We start from the raw sequence: 19,326 nt of genomic DNA, 5'->3' as shown, positions 1-19,326 counted from the left end.
AAGTTTATATTGGGTATGCGTATTTATTGTTGAGGATATTTTCTTTGTAACAATTCAGTAGCTGCTGTTTGGGAAAATTATTTTTTTACCTCTTCATATAACAGCTTATATGACTTGAACTTCTAAATTTAAGAATAGGATATGGTTTATTTGAAACCCATAATATGTAACACTTAGGTAATTTTTACTTGTTAAAAGTTGCCATTCATTGAGGTAATGGTGGTGCTATACTTTTACAAAATTGTTCCTACAATGTTCCCACTTTTGCCAAGTTGTTTTATTTAAGTCATTTCTATCAGTTGAGCAGTTGCCATTCTCTTTTCTTGTGAATTGCCTCTGAAAACTGCTGATTTTAAGCTAATGTGTTTCCTATGACCACACATTTTTCAAAGTGTTATATCATCTTGAAATTATTTCAGATATGGACAGCATATAAATCCCTTGTGCTTTAAGTTTATAATTGAAAGATTAAAGAGCACCCATGGACAAAAATGACAATGAAGACTTTGATTTGTTTTTGTTTTCTCCTAATATTAAAATGTTATATATGTAAAGGATGTCTTAAAAGAAGATAGGCTGTCTTTCTCTCTCTGCTTTGTTTTGCTTTTATTTTGGAATGCTTTTAAGTGCTCTTTTCATCAAATAAGGAAGTAGTGTTATTATTTTTCGGTTTTTCCCCCCTTAACCTGTAAAATACCTCACATGGGTTGCTTTTACTTATTAAAGGAAAATATGTGAAAATCCTGATAGCAAGCAGAGTGTACACCAAATAAATTTTAGCTTTGTTCTACCTGTCCATATTAAGTTGTGATTTCATACTTGGTGATTTACTTGTCTTGGAATAATTTTAGGGGAAACAAATCTGTGACAACACCAACTATATAAATACCCAGAATAAAAGTTTGAGAAACTGATTTTAGTAAGTATAGTATGCTCTATGTTTTTTTTTTGTTGTTTTGTTTTGTTTTGTTTTGTCCAGACCTGAGGGCTTGGAACTCAGGGCCTGAGTGCTATCCCTGGCTTCTTTTTGCTTAAGGCTAGCACTCTACCTCTTGAGCCATAGCACCACTTCTGGCTTTTTCTGTTTATGTGGTACTGAGGAATCAAACCCAGGTCTTCAGGCAAGCTAGACAAGCACTCTACCCCTAAGCCATATTCTCAGCCCTGCCCTATGTTTTTATTTTAGTGATATTTTCCGTGTGTGTGTGTGTGTGTGTGTGTGTGTGTGTGTGTGTGTGTCTCCTGGTGCTTGAACTTGGGGCCTGGGTGCTGTCCTTGAGCTTTTGTCCTATTTGAGCCACAGCTTCACTTCTGGCTTTTAATGGTTAATAGGTTACCGGACTCTCACAGACTTTCTTGCATGGGCTGGCCTTGGACTATGATCCCCAGGTCTCAGCCTCTTGCATAGCTAGGATTAAAGGTATAAGCCACCAGCACCTGGCTATTTTATATTTTCAAAAGTTAATTTACTCCTGCCTAAAAGAATTTAGGACCTAGTTAGAATGAAGTAATCCTCTCTCTGAGCAGATTGTATGAACAAAAGGTTTTGGGTTTCTTTTTGCTGCCAGTATTGTGGCTTGAATTCAGGAGTTTGGGAACTGCCCCTTAAGCTTTTTCTCTCAAGGCTGGTGTACCACTTGAACCACACCTCCACTTAGGAGCACATTCCAATTCAGACTAGTCCTTTTTTCAAGTACTGGGTGTGACTAGTAGCTTCTGTAGGATATTAGATAGTGTGGGTATGTGTGGAAACTACTCAAGTTGAAAGGTGTGAACAATGGCAATTTATCAGCCAGCGCCAAGCTCCAAACTCTTCTTTTTTAAAAGAAAATTGTTGTCACGGTGATATACAGAGGGATTACAGTTACATATGTAAGGTAGTGAGTACATTTCTTGTCAAAATGGTTACATCCTCATTTTTCTCCCACCTTTCCTCCTCCTTAACCGCCCCCCTCGAGTTGTACAGTTGGTTGTAAGTATTGCTGTTGCATTGGTTCACCTTTTACGCTTTATCTCACCATTTTGATATTCCCTTTCCCTTCCCTAATTCAAACATATATACAATACATTCTTTATGCTGCTGGAACTGGATTCTGTGAGCTTCACTAACTAGCAAATATCAGCAGAGGGCACTCGAGTAGCACCACAAGGCAACAGCAATCTCAGCTCTGGCTCCCCAATTTCATTCATAGCTGGAGTGCAACAGCCCAAACCATGGAGCTCCAGCTGCACCTTGTTGTAGCCCCCCCTCCCCCAGTCCTGGAGCTTGAACTCAGGGCCTGCACACTGTTCCTGAGCCTCTTTGTGCTCAAGACTAGTGCTCTACCACTTGAGCCACAAGTGCCACGTCTGGCTTTTTCTGAGTAGTTTATTGGCTATTAGAGTCTCATGGACTTTTTTCTGCCTGAGCTGGCATTCCGCGATTCTCAGATCTCGGCCTCCTAAGTAGCTAGGATTACAGGTGTGAGCCACTGGCACTTGGCTACCTTTTTGCATCTTTCCAGTTCTTTTGCCACTGTGGAGCAGCCCCAATGGGCCACTTCCATGGCACTTCTGCCACTGGCCCATATTTTTTGCACTCTTTCTCAGCCTGGAAGTAGTAGCTGATTTTATGGAGGTTAGTTTTTGTTTTTAAATTTTTACCTGCTACTTGTGTATCCTTTTAAGTTCTCTCTTGACATGTATTTTTTTACTCCCAGCAAATAGCTGTGTTCTGACTATATCCTCACCTGACTATATCCTCACCTGACTAAATCGTGAATTGCACATGAAGCCATTTTTTTTTTTTGCCAGTCCTGGGCCTTGGACTCAGGGCCTGAGCACTGTCCCTGGCTTCTTCCCGCTCAAGGCTAGCACTCTGCCGCTTGAGCCACAGCACCGCTTCTGGCCGTTTTCTGTATATGTGGTGCTGGGGAATCGAACCTAGGGCCTCGTGTATCCGAGGCAGGCACTCTTGCCACTAGGCCATATCCCCAGCCCATGAAGCCATTTTTTTTTTTTTTTTTTTTGGGCCAGTCCTGGGCCTTGGACTCAGGGCCTGGGCACTGTCCCTGGCTTCTTCCCGCTCAAGGCTAGCACTCTGCCACTTGAGCCACAGCGCCGCTTCTGGCCGTTTTTCTGTATATGTGGTGCTGGGGAATCGAACCTAGGGCCTCGTGTATCCGAGGCAGGCACTCTTGCCACTAGGCTATCTCCCCAGCCCCCCATGAAGCCATTTTTAAATAGAGCTATATAATACATGTGGGAATGTGGAATTATATATACATATATTAAACTTTTCTTCCTAATTTTTTTTTTGCCAGTCTTGGGGTTTGAACTCTGGGCCTGGGTGTTGTCCTTCAGAATTTGGGCTTAATCCTAGCACTCTACCCCTTGAACCATAGCTCAACTTACATTCTTTTGTGGTTATGAGTCTCGAAGACTTTCCTGCCCTGGCTGACTTTGAACTTCAATCCTCACATCTCAGCTTTCTGAACAGGAGGTGTGAACCACCAGTACCCAGTCTAAAAGTTCTTTTGAGACATGTTAATAGTAGAAATAATGTTTTAATTATTCCTATTTGATGTGTCAAGTTCCCTGCTTTGGGGTATGTTCCATTGTGTGGTAGCCTAGGCTGCTGATAAGTCAAGTGTTAGACTTTCTGTCAACACTTAGTGTGTAGGATTTGAATGTAATAATCAGTGTACATGAAGGCTTATTGCAAACTTATGTCTCTAAGCCTATCAGTGTAGCATTCCCATGGGCACACTAGAGGGATACTACATGGACTTTGGAGCCAGACAAAATATATAGGGGCTGGGAATATGGCCTAGTGGCAAGAGAGCTTGCCTCCTATACATGAAGCCCTGGGTTTGATTCCTCAGCACCACATATATAGAAAATGGCCAGAAGTGGCGCTGTGGCTCAAGTGGTAGAGTGCTAGCCTTGAGCAAAAAGAAGCCAGGGACAGTGCTCAGGCCCTGAGTTCAAGGCCCAGGACTGGCCAAAGGAAAAAAAAAACACAAAAAACCTCTATATAATGTTTTTAAATTTTAGACTGAAATGATAGAATCCATGCTCAATGGATATAAGAGAGTGCTTTATGCATTTGTTCATATGTTGGAACAGGGAGAAAGTCATTTTAAAGAAAATCTTATTTCTAATGGTAGACACTCAAGACCCCTTTTTAAAAAATTTAAATTTTTTTTTAAGGTCAGGTCTCTCAGTCTGTAGCCCAGATTGGCCTCAAACTTTGCTCTCCTACCTCAGGCTTCTGGGTGCTGGTATTATAGGTGTGAATCATCATATCTGCTCATTGAAGATGGTTTTTGTAAACAGATGAAATTGGAAAACTATTCTCAGTAGATGACTCATGCTCTATAAAGTGATTTAAATTGAGTGGTAATGTGAGTCTACCCCAATTAGTAATAACACCTGTACTTTCTGATGCCCAGCATTTAAAGTCACAATTCACTACTCTGCTAGAAATGAATTCAATGCAGCTGATTATGAAATCTTGGTCCTGGGTAACCTTGTTTGGGCCATGCATTAGGTTTTCTTTACTATATACTTAGCTTTGGACTGTGTTTGAAACATTTTAGGATAATGCCAAAGATGACACTGATTTACTCTTTTTTTTTTTTTTTGGCCAGTCCTGGGGCTTGGAGTCAGGGCCTGAGCACTGTCCCTGGCTTCTTTTTTTGCTCAAGGCTAGCACTCTGCCACTTGAGCCACAGCACCACTTCTGACCATTTTCTGTATATGTGGTGCTGGGGAATCGAACCCAGGGCCTCATGTGTATGAGGCAGGCACTCTTGCCACTAGGCCATATCCCCAGCCCCACTGATTTACTCTTAACATGCACAGGAGAATTTCAGGTTTCAGTTCAGGGGTTAATGTGCTCCTAAAGCGACAAGTTTGTTCTTTTTAGTCTTTAACTAATATAACAGATCTGGGATTGTTACGATTTATAGTAAGGTTCAGCTAAATTTACTATTAACATGAACAATTTACTGTTACTACTAATATTTAGCATCCAGTGCTTACCTTCTGATTTTATCCGATTTTTGCATCTTCATTTCTTTTGCTGTGATTTCCTTTTAAAAAGTTATGCCCATAGAAACTCTTCCTTTGGGGATGAGCTAGGGTACTAATGCACAATTATATGGATTGGATGGGTGTAGATCTTGTCTCTCTCTCTATTTAAAACAAGTTTTCTCTGATGTAAAATAAGAATCCTACCATCTAGTCTTATTAGGATTCAAGGAAGTGAACTTGTAAAGCACCCTGAACTGCGCCCTAGCACATAGTTTGTGCTTAGTAAACATCCACATCTTCCTTATGATATGATGTACACAAATATTCATCCTACCCATTCTTCTCCCTCTAACTGATGGAGGTAAGTTCTCTACTGTTGAATTATATCTTTATCCTCTTTTTAGTTTTAAACTTTCATTTACTTATATTTTTGAAACAGGTCCATCCTAAATTACCAGGCTAGCCTTGAACGCCCTTTGTAAGCAAAGCTTGCCTCAATTCTTCTGCCTCAATCTTCCAAGTACTGAGATTTTAGACATGTACTTCTGTCTCTGACTTAATGATCTCTAAATTTGACTTGAGTAAAGAACCACCACCCTACCTGGCACAGTTCAAATACATTTACTCTTCAAAAACAGAAGCCTGAAAATTGTTATTAACCTGGTATTGTGAGAGTCTTGTGACACTAACAAGAATGAGATTTTTGAGACAGGGTCTCCCTATGCAACCCAGGCTGACTTTGAACTCTCAGCCTTCCAAGTGCTGGGATTGTAGGCATATACCATGGGACTGGCTGGTCAAATAACTTTTGATGGCAAAGAAAAATGGAAACAATATAAGCTGCTTAAAGATATTGTCTCTTGGAAAAGCAAAACCTGGAGTAAAATACGTGAGCTGTTAATATATTTAAACATTTATACATTATTAAATGTTTCCAAAATCTAAGAATCTGCAGTTAGGGGCTCAATAAATGGATGAAGGATAAGTATTAAAACTGGTTGGTTTCTTGTGGGAAAATGTCTGGCTTGAATATATTTAGTCTATAAACTACCAGGAGGTGTCACTATGCCCCAAGTTATTTCATCAGCCATGTTCTAGGTGTGCTTTTGAGCATAAATAGGAGAAAGTATTGATAAGAATATCTGGCTTGAGGTATTGAATTAGTAAGACGATGACTTGGATGGAAATACTTGTGTGGAAGATGTACAGTATGGGCTTGTGGGTTTATTTTCACCTTAAGTATTAATCCTGTTCACTGTGTGTTGAAATTATCTTGCATACCCAGGGTTCCATCAGCACTTTAAGAAAAGGGAAGGTGATGAAAATCCTCCAAAGCATTTTCTGATCTTCATTTTCCCCACTATTTCAGTCTGCATTATTCTGACACAATTTATTTTATCCATTTACTTATTTTGGCATTCCTGGGGTTTGAACTCAGGGCCTTGCAAGTGAACCCCTCCACTCAAGTCATGGCTTCAACCCTTTTTTCAGTTTAGTTAAAATAAAATGGAGATATTTAATAGTATAACAATACTGTGGTTTAGAAACATAGGGCCAAATTAATTAAACTCTAGTACTGGATTTACAGCTGAAATTAATGGGAGCAGTGCGGTAGACTAAAATGAGTGCTTGTGGGAGTTGAGTTTAAATCTCGACTTCACAGATGAACTGTAACTTTGAACAAGTCCTTGAACTACCCTCAACTTCCTCATATGTAAAATGAGGATAATATCTATTTGTTATTTTACTTTGTAATATTGACTTCTCCATTCTACTTTAAGAGCACAAAACGAAATGATGAAAGTCTCTAGTAAAACAGATAAAAAAAAAAACCAATGACAATAGAATGAGATAAAGCCACACCATTGGTTTGCTTCATTCTTTCTCATCTGAGAGCCTGTACTACCATCCCTTCCTCTAGGAAACCCTCTTTCATCTTCAATCTGCAAGTGAAGGCTGGAATCATTGCCCATACTCCCATACCCCCATAAGGTGGCACTCATTGTAATGGATGGACTCATTTTGTTGTTGTTGATTTCCTCAAGGGGAATCTGGCCATTCAACCTGTTATCACTAATGCTGAGAAAGGGCTTTGTCTTCCCTCCACCCCAGTAGACTCTCAAAGAACTAATGAATGAATAAATTAAATAAGCCTCAGTTCTGCTGTCTAGTTTCGTTAGCTTTTATTATTATAATGAACACCTAACACAACCTAGAAAAAGCTTTGTTTTGAACAAGAATTTTTTTGAGAATCAGTCCATAATCAGATGGCTCTGCTACTTTGCATCTGTGGCAGCACAGACCATCATGGTGAGAGCACATAGTAGAGAAAAATCACCCATCTTGTGACTGGAGAGTGAAAGGTAGGAGAAAAGAATACAACCCCACTATCCTCAGAAGGGCATACCCCAATTACCAAAAGCTCTCCCAATAGGTCCTATTTTCACTCAATGATGCTAAGCTAGGGATCAAGCCTTTACCGTATGAACTTTTGGGGAAACACTACACAACCAAACCATAGCACTAGCTTTGCATTTTCTGGTCTCTCACCAACAGCTCTAGAATTTAAGAGTACATTTTTTTTTGAAGTCAGACTTTTTGGCTCCACATGCCATCTCTGCTCAGTTTCTTAGTTGTGTGACCTTAAATAAATTTACTTAATTTCTCCATGCCTCAGTTTTCATAGCTATGGATAATATTATATCAATTAATGGTGGGGATGAAATGATCTAATGTATGTTGCATGCTTAAAGTTTGATGTCTGGAAATACTCCTAAAACTTTAATGACTATTGCTAGCAATAGTCCAATGAAACTTTGCAAATCCAGTTTTCTATGAGCAATACATTCTGCAGGAATGGTTAGTGCTCTTAGCAGACAAAGACTGTTAGAGATTGATTTACTCTGCTTAGAAATGCATCTACTGTGTGCCACAAGAACTAGGTAACCTAAAGTCATTGATGAAGAGGGTGGAAGAATAGATAAGAAGCTTCACCAGTGATAATGTTCTGTAGCAAGAGAGCATGAGTATAATGTGTTATTCAGATTTTATTTCCTTTTAACAAATAAATGAGCTTTTTGGAGAAAAACCTGGTAGAGAGAGTACATGTATGGTTTCCTGTGGCCTTAACATGAGGGAAGGAAAGAAAAGAGAAATAAAGGAGAGAGTAGGAGGTGGGAGGGAAGAGATGAAAAAAGAGAGGAGGAGAAAAGAGGAGAATAGAGAAAAGAAGGAAGGGGAGAGGAGAGAAGAGACACAAGGTTGTTTGGATTGGAAACCTGGTTTGGCTATTTATTAGCTGTGTGATCTCAGAAAATCTAATCCCTTTGCCTCAATTTCCTGTGAGTAAAATTGAGAAAAATAAGATGTTAGTAACTACAATCAATGGTGAGAAGATAGTGTTAATATATAATGAGTGCTTAACACAGGGTTTATAGCCCAGAAAAATCACTGAATGGATGTTAGCAGCTTTTATTAGCCTACTGAAAACCAGCTCTGATTCAGCTTAATTCAAAATTGAGAGAAGGATTTAGATTGTGGCTTGCATATGGCAATAGTCAGTTTTGTGGCAATGGTTCCTGGAAAATCTGTGTGCCTACCAGCACATGGCTTTTCACTTACACGTGGCCTGGGGCTTGGCACACTGGAGCCATCCTAGATAAGGGCTCGCTCTTCATGAAAGCATCACAGATGGAGGTTATCATCCTGCCGCCACAAATGTGGGAGCAACCTGGTCTCCCATCCTCAGTCTAACTCCACAGTCAGGTCTTGCTAGGGCAGAGGACTGGCAACGTGAGGGCACAGTTCACCATGCTTTCATGATCCTGAGGAATTTTCAGAGCTGCTCCATGAAGTGAAAGGGAAGTTACCTAATCTGGGGGAGGAAGTATTATTGCAGTAAAGCCCAGTATCTGTAGGGAGCTTGCAGAGATCAGGGAAGTTGTTACTATGGAGATTAGTGGGACAAGAAGCATGGTCTGGTATATCATGTCTCAAGGAAGGGTCTGGGGTTGGGTTCCATAATAAAGGCTTTTATTTATCCTGAGGAGAATGAGGAGTCGGTGATATGATTGTGCGCCAGCAAGCGACTCAGATCTTTTCAACTAGATGGTCCTAATGGCATCGCTGGACCACACCTTGAGAGAGCCTACACTGTTGATGAGGCCCAAATATATGGCCTCCTTGAAAGCTGTGGCTTGGGGTTTGCATTTAGCCTCAAATACAGGGGCTCCTTTGGGGACCACATCATGCTAGTGGCTGTCTGAGGAAAAAAAATCCATAATCCCTCCCTCCCCGCCCCCCAGGAGAATGAATGAATGAAAGAAAGAAAGTCATGCAGTAGTGGCTGAGTGCCTGTCTGTGGGGCCAGACTTCAGGAAAGCAGAGGGCTTGTAAATGTTTCATACACTTCACTCCGGGTGGCTGCTCTGGCTGAGAACTCATTAATAAGCCCAGGCAGCTGTGGGGCTGGGGTTGCAGCATCACCTGGGGGAAGAATCACTCCGAGAGCAGCACAGACCAGCTAGGTGAGGCAGAAGGGGCTCCAGTTGGCCACAGAGGCTGCTGCAGGTCTTAGGACCCCTGGTGGGCTGCAGCCCACTTAGGCTTCTCCTGCTGCATGCAGCCAGGGAGGGAGCCAGGCTCTGCTCAGTCTGAGACTGGCTGCCTGAGGCAGCGGCCACAGGCTGCTGCGAGGCTTGTAGCTTTCACAAGGGGCTGAATTCCCAGCCACAAAACCTTCAGCCTCTTTCCCCTCCACGCCCCTGGAGGGAGAGGAGAGAGTTGTCTCTTTTTGTAGGATCTGGGCTGGGTTTTGCCTCATGATGTTAAGTTGTTCCTTTCCTCAGAACTGACTTGCAGGTGTTCCTCAGGAGAAAACAGAGTGATCCCCGAGTTGGAAGTGAGGAAGGATGACAGCTTCCGAGACCGGCTGGTAACGGCTTGGAGGTGCCCCCATCCAAAATGCCTTTCAAAGCTTTTGATACCTTCAAAGAAAAAATTCTGAAACCTGGCAAAGAAGGAGTGAAGAATGCGGTGGGAGACTCGCTGGGAATTTTACAAAGGTAAAGTTTAGATGCCAACTTGGGGGTGATTTCTAAGTAACCTCCCACTGCCTCTCTGGGAGCATTTGCAGCATGTATATAAAATCATGTCCTAAAAACTACATTTTAGTAAGGAGGGAGTTGGTGAGTCCAGTAGATGGCTTCTGGAGCCACTTCTGTGTATGGCCAGAGGGGGGAAAAGATGTACCAAAATTAGGTTAAATTAGGTCGAATTAGGAAAATACTGGGATAAGTAGTCTGTTATCAGCACTTACTGACCATGGTGATGCTGTCTATGGGATATATGGAATCGAATGAAGAAAGATATAGAGAAAGAATAGTTCATGTTGATTTGAGAGTGAAGACAAATATGATTATGCTTTGAGCAGAAAAAAATTTCAAAAATTTGAGCTAGTTTTCACTATGATGAAGGTGAAATTTTGGCAGATTTTTGGCTTATTATATAAAGTATACACAGTGTTTCCTGATTGCATATTTTTTTCAAAGAGAAGGTGAGTGGCATGACAATCTGAAGAAGGTAAATTAAAAATTAATATTCCTAAAGCCACAAGTTTTTCTCATGGTAGCAGTAGGGAGCATTCAGTACTATTGGATAATTGGATGTGGATGTATTCTGAAACCAACATGACTAATTTTTTTTTGTTATATAAATTAACCCATTTATTTATCTGAGATAAACTCAGATAGTAGAACTTTTACTGGTCTTTTTTATGTGGTGCTGAGGAATCAAACCCAGGGCTTCATGTATATGAGGCAAGCACTCTTGCCACTAGGCCATATTCCCAGCCCCCCCCCTTTTTTTTTTTGGCGAGTCCTGGGGTTTGGACCCAGGGCAACATGACTATTTTTAACACAAAACATACAGGTACAAGAGTTTGCCATAAATGGATGCATTGATGTGACCCTCTCATCAGTTAAGTTTTGCAAACAAAGTGCATTTATTCTCGGGCTTTGTAGATGAATTAATCAGTAGTCCTTATGTGCAGGTAGCATGACTTAAAAAGTCTGTTGTATAAATAAATGTGAAAAATACCCCTTTTAAGCCTTCTAAGTGTAGAAATAATCATTTCTAAGCCTGGTGAATGAGAATGCCATCTCCTTTGAACTTTTCTGTCAACTCTTAAATTTAAGAAGTTTCATGTTACAAGACCCCTTGTAGTCCTCTAATAATTTTATTTCTGTGTGTTTGATAACATGCATGCTCCATTTGTTGTTAAGTTTTTCATGATTATTCTTGATAAATATGCACAGTAAGAGATGAGGCTGGGTATTTTTATTCCTTTAGTAATTGAAAACAAAAGAGCTTCAATCAGCCATGAGGAATTATGGACAGATAGAAACCTAGCTTAGTGATAGCAGTGGACACCTGCCAAATACAGAAAATGATTATAATAGCATCTTTAAAAGTATTTTATCCTTCCAATGCAAACTCCCCAGGTAACCTCTTATTGTGCTGGTGTGTATTTGATAAGAAATACAAAGACACAATGGCTTCATTGGCTGGTTCAAGTGGTAACAAAGGAAACCTGGCCAAATCAGGAATAAAAACCGAGACTTTGGACCATGGGTACTATTATAATCACCAAACTTGGCTGAGGTCAGAAAATAGTACCCCAAATACTTAGAAATAATCTTTTGAAACTTCAGTTTAATTGCATTTAAAATTTTTTATAGCTTTTTTCTTTGTTTGTTTCCAATAGGATACTGATCTAAGAATGGGTTTTGCTGTGTTTTGTGGGATCACTCCATGGAAAGCTCTTTGTTTACTAAATAAGTTTAGATATATAAAATTAGTCATTTCCAAGCCCTGAGACCTCAACCCCAAAACTGAACTATGTGTCTAGGGCTCTTTAAATAGTTTTCATGCAAGTATATCATAGAAAATAGATCAGCTAACAAAATGTTGGAGACAGAGAATAAACTGAATAAATGCTAGGTACTGTCGGCTGTTAGAATTTTTAGAACAGCTTTAGGGAAAAAAACCAAACTTTAACCTCTTTTTTTTCCTTCAGGTGTTAGTAGGTAGAAATTATTGACAAAAGAAGGGGGGTGGGGGGAGTCATGGCTTGACCAGGTGTCCAAACTGGTCCTCAGCTGTAGTGGCCTTTGAGCAAAGCATCAGAATGACCGAGACAAGGTCTGCCCTGTATTTGGTGTTAACCATAAGTCTATAAGATAACTATATGCAAAAGGCCTCTGATAAAGTAGGCATTTCCTCCTTACCTTGTTGATTTTCATGTTATACCAGTCGGAAGGACAAGTGAAATCGTAAAGATCTGGCTTCTGTTTTGTGAAGGGCATTGGGAACTTAGAACCCCTGCTTTCCACCTGAGCAAGCAGTGGAAGTAATAGACATCTAACAATGTTGGAGGCTGAGATCCCATCCCAATGGAACTCTTGAACTACCTTTTAATCACAGAATGTTCAGGGGAGTGGCAGCTCCACAGGGAAACATTTGAAAGTTCACCCATGGGGTTGATTACAGGCAGGTATTATTATTAGGCTTCCTGGAGAACAGTCATTGATAAAAAAAAAAACACAAAAAAACAACAACAACAGCTGCATAATCACTCTGCTAAAGCCAGGACACATTTTAGGAATATAGTAAGAAGGAACAATTGTCACTTACTGGTAGTCTACTTTTGGATTATATTGACATAACAGTAAACTTGGAAATGAATATCCGGAAATTGATATGCGGATTTGTTCAATTTCAGTGACAACATGGCCGTCTTCAGATTGCATGTGCCTAAAAGTAATAATGTTCCAGGCATTGTAAATTCATTTACTTCCATTAAGAACCCCATAAAGAGGAGAATATTATATTGATATATATATATATATATATATATTTTTTTTTTTTTGGCCAGTCCTGGGGCTTGTACTCAGGGCCTGAGCACTGTCCCTGGCTTCTTTTTGCTCAAGGCTAGCACTCTGCCACTTGAGCCACAGTGCCACTTCTGGCCATTTTCTGTATATGTGGTGCTGGGGAATTGAACCCAGGGCCTCATGTATATGAGGCAGGCACTCTTGCCACTAGGCCATATCCCCAGCCCCTATATTGATAATTTTATAGATTAGAATTCTAAGATACAGAGAGGTTAAGTAACTTGGTCAAGGTCATGCAGCTTGTAAATTGCAGAGCTAGATCCCAAACTAGTTCAATGCTCATATTCTTCTTTTTCTCCCAAAATATTTTGTTTTGGTCATGGGGCTTGAACTCAGGGCACTGTCCATGAGCTATTTTGCTTAAGGCTAGATTCTACCAATAGAGCTACAGTGCCACTTATTTTCTGGTCGTTAACTGGAGATAAGAGTCTCATGGACTTTCCTGCCCAGGCTGGCTTTCAACTATGATCCTCAGATCTCAGCCTTCTGAGTTGCTAGGATTACAGGCATGAGCCACCAGCATCTGGCTCTCCAATGCATTTTTAATTGACACATGATAATTGTGCATATTTATGAAGTATAGTATAATCATTTGACACATGTAGGCAACTTGCAAGTATCCAATCAGGGAAGCTGAGCACAGCCAGTCGGTGGTGCCTGGATTTCTAGCTACTCAGGAAGCAGAGGTTAGTTCAATGGCAGTTTAATACATATGCTACACAATTGTATCAGACATGTATTTAGTTGCATATTGCTTGGGATCAAGCAACCCTGGGCTTCAATTGCTGTGACGTCTTTTACTTCCTGCATTTACCTCACCTTTTGGGTGAAGGCAGTATGGTTCTATTCAACCAAGCCTTCTATTGTGCAGAAGTGTGCCTCACCTAGCGGTCACTTTACCCAGAACTGAAGCCCATGGCCTTCAGTGGCCTTCAAGACACAACGTGATCTTTTAAGTATATCTTAGTGCAAGGGCCACAGGTTTGCTTTACTTACAGAGGCTACATTATATATTTTTTGATATAACATACTTCACATATTAACACAGAAACAATCTCTAGGTCCATTAACAAATATGCTGCATCAGTGAAAGCACTTTGCTGTAATCAACAGGATCCACTTCAGCTAAAGTGGAATGAAACTTAGGAAAGCATGGCAGGAAGCACTCAGGCACCCTGGGAAGACCAGTCTGGATGTTACCTATCTAGTAGCTACTCAGGTAATTAATTCAAAGCCTATAAAAGCTCCATAGTTATACATAATAGATAACTTCATATATAAATAACAAAACATATATGTTAATATAGATATTGTATATGTTTCACATATAAATGCACACACACACACACACACATATATACACACACACACAGAGCTACTCACTTGGCAGGTTTGTCACCAGTGATCTAGACTTTTGGAATTAAACAACAGAGAACATGAGTCTCACTGTCTATCTGGGGGGGGGGGGCAGGGAGGAGTTTGGCAAGGAATACCAAATCTGCTTGAAGAATGGGGCAGGATGGATAAAGCAAATTTACTAGAAGGAAAACAAAACCAATATAGTAGGTTAACCCCTCAAAATCTGAGAAATGGCTGGGTGGGAGGATGGATTGTATGTGATTGGTGTCCTGGTAAGAAGAGGAAATCGAAGAGACATCAGGATGTGTGGAGGCCACGCGATTGTACAGTGAGAGAGAAGGTGGCCATCTGCCAGCCAAGGCAGAGGCCACAGGAAAAGCCAGCTCATTTTTTTTGCCAATTCTGAGGCTTGAACTCAGGGCCTGAGCACTGTCCCTGGCTTCTTTTTGCTCAAGGCTAGTACTCTCTCTGCCACTTGAGCCACAGCACCACTTCTGGCCTTTTCTATATATGTGGTTCTGAGGAATCGAACCCAGGGCTTCATGTATATGAGGCAAGCACTCTACTACTAGGCTATATTCCCTGCCCCAAGCTGGCTCTTCCTCTTCCTCTTGGACTTCCTCTTGGACTTTTAGCCTCCAGCCTCACTAAAGAAATTTTTACAGTTTAGCTCCCCAGTCTATAGTGTTGTGCAATAACAGTTCTAGAAAACTTACTCTTCTAATTGACCTTCTGGAAGGGTCACATCTACTTAATTTTTTTCCTCCCACATCATCACTGACTTGTTATTCTATTGGAAGAAGGAAAGAGATATAAAAAGACTTTGCTGTCTCCTCTCTGGGCACTCTGTGGAGGTTTTTGGTTTGGCCTTATTAATTATACTTGATCTCCCTTTTCTTTCTACATTGTTTTGAGATGGAGACTATATCTCCATCTTATACCTCAGAATACATCCTGTAACAGCAAAAATGAGTAAATGGATTTAAAAAAAAACTGGTAAAATTATCTGCAAAGTTCTGCTTACTTTGTATTCCAAATATCATTTTTCTTTCCTAAAAATAAATCAAAATCTTCTCTATGATTGGTAGGAACATTTGGGTGAGTTCTGGAAGGGCCTGGAGGCTACTTAGCATATCTTAAGCAATTAGACCCTGGGGTTCAGGCACTTACTGGACAATTGTACATGAGGACAGTAGTCAGGAGCTTCCCTCCTGTGTAACAGACTGGCAACCCACAATCTGCAGCTTTCTATTTTTGGAGAAACAACAATGACAGTCACTGGGAAGAATGAACATTCTCTGATCTAAAAGACGACGCAAGCAAACATGAAGAGAACACTGGATGGGGTAAATAGCTATTATAGATAATTAAAGTCCTCCATTTCTTCAGAAAGGACTCTTTTTCTTATTCTTCACTAACTTTTCCCCTCTCCCATCCTTCTAGAAAGTTTGTTTCTGGGTAGGGATGAATAGCTCCTTACTCTGTCTCTAAGATCTTCAAGTCAGCAATACTGTCTGGGATTGACCTGCCAGATTCTATTCAGCAGAGTGAGAATTCCCTTTGTCCCGGCATCCTGCTGAACCCTGGAAATAAAGATGAGGAGGAGATGGCGCTTGCCTTCAGCATGTTTATGATGTGGGAGAGATCTGTGTTTGTGCATGCAAATCAGCAAGAATTTACTCACCACCTACTGCTCTCATGAAAACAAAACTAACTGAATATGATAAGTGCTTTAATAGAAGACTGTATAAAACAGTAAGGTACTGAAGGTGTAGCTTCGAGCTAGCATATGTGATCATCATGCCTCCAGTCCTGGGTTGATTCCCAGTACCCTGAAATTGAAAACTGAAAGAACCCAAAGGAAAATAGCAAGGATGTATGGATTCTGATACTTAGTTGTGTAGATGCTAACATTTAGTCAACACCTCATTTTATTAGTGGTAATAGTTTATTAGGATTTCATCTTTAAAAAGCCCTGGGAGAAGAGGTGACATTCTTTGCTTGACTTATGCAACCATAACCCCTCTATTTTTTAAATAGCATTTTCAAATAAAATACATCTTTTAAAAAACTCTGGGAGATAGGATTTGTATTTATTATATAGGTGAGGAAATGTGGTCCAAAAGATCAAGTTAATTTCTTTAAACTCAGAGCCAGCAGAACTGAAAATCACATTAGCTTACCTGAGTTCCCGAAGCTTTGTGTATTTCCGTATATAGGTGATCTGCTTCTCAGTTGTCCTCTGCGAGCTTGCCTATGCAAGAAATAATGTATTATTATTGTCATTAGTACTTTACATGTTTTATCGTATTAGGGATTGGACCCAAGCCCTTGAATATGGTAGGCAAGTGCACTTCACTGAGCTACATCTTAAGCCCTTCCAGTATTTTAATGTTTCTAATGCAAATCACTTCAAGAAATGAATGGTAAGAATGTAGAGAAGTCCTGTTTGAGGGCAGGTACTGGTGGGAGGTAGGAGGGTGAATGGAGAAGGTGAAGGAAGATGTATATGGTTAAGGTACTTTTTTATACAGATACAAAACTGGAGCAATAAAACCTATTCAAATTATCTTAAGGAGTAAGGTGGGAGGATGAAGGAGAGAGATGGGGAAGATGAGTCTTAACATTGTAAACATACAAAGCAATGTCTCAGTGGCACCCTGGGATGACTAATATATGCCAATCAATGTTTTTAAAAAGTACTGAATCTGACTCGGAGGCACTGGCTGTTGGAAATGAAACTTTAGTCTCTCTGGGTGACTCCCATGTTGCTGTATGGTGGCAGGGTTTGCATGACTCACAGACAGCTAAGGCAGTAAATATCTCCACTTGTTCTTCCGCATTTTCTTCTGGCCTTGTATTTCTTTGAAGTAGTGGCTTAGCTGTCACATCAGGTAAGGGAGATTGGGATTGATGCCTACAGGCCTCATATTCAGTCCCATATTTATTCTTCATTTCTGGTCTCCCACTGGGTAGATGCTAGAAGGAGCTGGCTTTAGATCAGAAAAGTCAAGGTCCTGAAAACCAGGGAAACAAGGCTTCCTTTTATTGGGGATAGCTGCCCTTTTCTCTCTACTTTCCCTCCCTTTCTCTAGCCCCTGCCCCAGAATATTGTATTGTCCTGCAGGAAAGTGTTGGTTTAGAAGAGTTTGAGGGAGTACTAGGAAGTTTCTAGCAAGGCCAATGGGGAGTCCTAGAGCCTGTTGCTTGTCAATGGAGGCTTGCCTCTAGCAGAGAAGGGCTTTCCAGTGTCCTTGCAATGTTTAGTCCTTATGAGAAAGCAAGGCTGCTTGCTTTGAGAAAAGCCTGTCCCAGTGCCAAAGCCGTGGTGGAATCAGAGTGCAGCAGCTGGGGCTGGCTTTAATTAAGCTCCTCAAAGCCCCATAGTGCCTGAAAATATCACTCTTTATTACTCTCCATTTACAGCATCTGCATGCACAGAGAAAACGCTAAGTTTAGGACAAGTAACAATTTTATTAATAGCAAGAATAACAATACTTACCACTTATTAATATAAATCTCTGCACTAAATCGTTCACATGTGTTATTAACCCTATGAGACAATGACATGATTAGCCTACTTTAAAGATGGGGACTATTGTGGGCTGAATGTTATCATCTCTCCTTGTTCTAATCTTCAGTTTTCATTATGGAATTGTGTTTGGATATAGGGTCTTTAAAGAGGTAATTCAGTTAAAATGAGGCTATGGGAGGCTGTAGCTCAAATGACTAGCATAAGGAGAAAATTTGGACAGAGAGAGAAACACAGAAGTTGCATAATCAAAGAGTTATGGGAAGAGATGGACAGCTACAAGCCAGAGAGTGGTCTTAGAAGAAACCAACTATGCTAACATCCTGATCTTGGATTTCTGGTTTCTAGAATTAAAGGAAAGTAAACTTCTGTTGTTCATGTCACCCCACCTAGGGTACTTTGTTATAGGTAGCTCCTTCTTCTATTTTGTCCTTGTTCTTTGATTTCAATAAAGCTTGCAGGATCTAGTAATGTTAGCTATTTGTAGATTGGTCTTTCTTTCCCACCAGCCTAGGAACTGGAGGAGGGTGTCACATTCATTGTTTATTTCCAACAATTCCCACAGTGCCAGACACACTAAGTAAACTTAATAAGTATCTGATAAACTGAAGCAAATCTAGCATATTTGTCTCTCCATGGGTTTGCTTTAAATCTTGTCAGAAGAAACTGCCAAGACTGTCTCTGTATGGATTGGTAGACCAATCAAACTATATTGTTTTCAATTATTTCTTAACTATTATATTATCTGTTTAACAGTAAATTTAATAATTATGGAAACTGGTAAGCATTTGCAGAAAGAATATGTTTTCCTAATGACTCCTCTTACAAAAGGAAAAAGCTTGGTGGGTGGTAGCTTAAATCTGTGATCCTAGCTACTTGAAAGGCAGATGGGTTAGAAGGAGAGACCGTGGTTTGAGGTTAGCCCAGGAAAAATGAATAAAGAAGTTCATAAGGCTTCATCTCAACCAATGTCTGAGCACAAAAGTGTGTATCTGTTACCCCAAGTTACAGAAGCACAATTGCTAGTTGTGGTGACATGCGCCTGTCATCCTAGCAGCAAAGAAAAGCACAAAGAGAATTGTAGTTCAGGCTTGCCTGGGCATAAAGTAAGACCCTCTCTTGAAAACAACTAACACCAAAAAAAAAAAAGGGGGGGGGCAGGTGGAGGCTCAGCCTACCTACAAAGTGCCAGGCCCTGAGTTCAAACTCCACTACTGCAAAAAAAAAACAAACAACAAAAAACAAAGAGAGAGAGAGAGAGAGAGAGAGACAGAGAGAGAGAGAGAGAGAGAGAGAGAGAGAGAGAGAGGTTAAATTCACTGCAATGGCCCAAGAAGTCAGTGAAGGTTACTTAACTTGCCATTTGAATAAAAGATGTTTCCTAAGGCTTACTTCTTTAGAAGATATACCCAAAGAAGAAAGGTTAGACAACCAGATGGGTATGTGATTTAAAATATGCCTCTTTAC

The 19,326-nt window shown here is 40.4% G+C and overlaps 1 protein-coding gene and 1 long non-coding RNA gene across 3 annotated transcripts in view; one reads left to right on the top strand and one right to left on the bottom strand.

Annotated features, from left to right (window-relative positions):
• Nucleotides 1-10: 10 nt before the first annotated feature.
• On the bottom strand, nt 11-17,900 carry LOC125359698. Its single transcript, XR_007212603.1, has 3 exons — nt 17,890-17,900; nt 6,686-6,690; nt 11-91 (listed from the first exon to the last, which is right to left on the bottom strand). It is a non-coding gene; the product is annotated as an uncharacterized LOC125359698 (long non-coding RNA).
• Nucleotides 9,979-19,326, top strand: part of Slc17a8 (solute carrier family 17 member 8) — a 40,874-nt gene continuing 31,526 nt past the window's right edge. For both annotated transcript variants that reach the window (XM_048357510.1, XM_048357503.1), the window contains exon 1: nt 9,979-10,079. In XM_048357510.1, coding sequence (XP_048213467.1) covers nt 9,979-10,079 — 101 coding nt within the window. The remainder of the gene's footprint in view (nt 10,080-19,326) is intronic.

The sequence above is a fragment of the Perognathus longimembris genome, chromosome 1 (genome assembly GCF_023159225.1).
Source record: "Perognathus longimembris pacificus isolate PPM17 chromosome 1, ASM2315922v1, whole genome shotgun sequence".
NCBI classification, from domain to species: domain Eukaryota; kingdom Metazoa; phylum Chordata; class Mammalia; order Rodentia; family Heteromyidae; genus Perognathus; species Perognathus longimembris.
The sequence above is the reverse complement of the archived record's forward strand: the minus strand, read 5'-3'. Positions and strand labels throughout refer to the sequence as shown.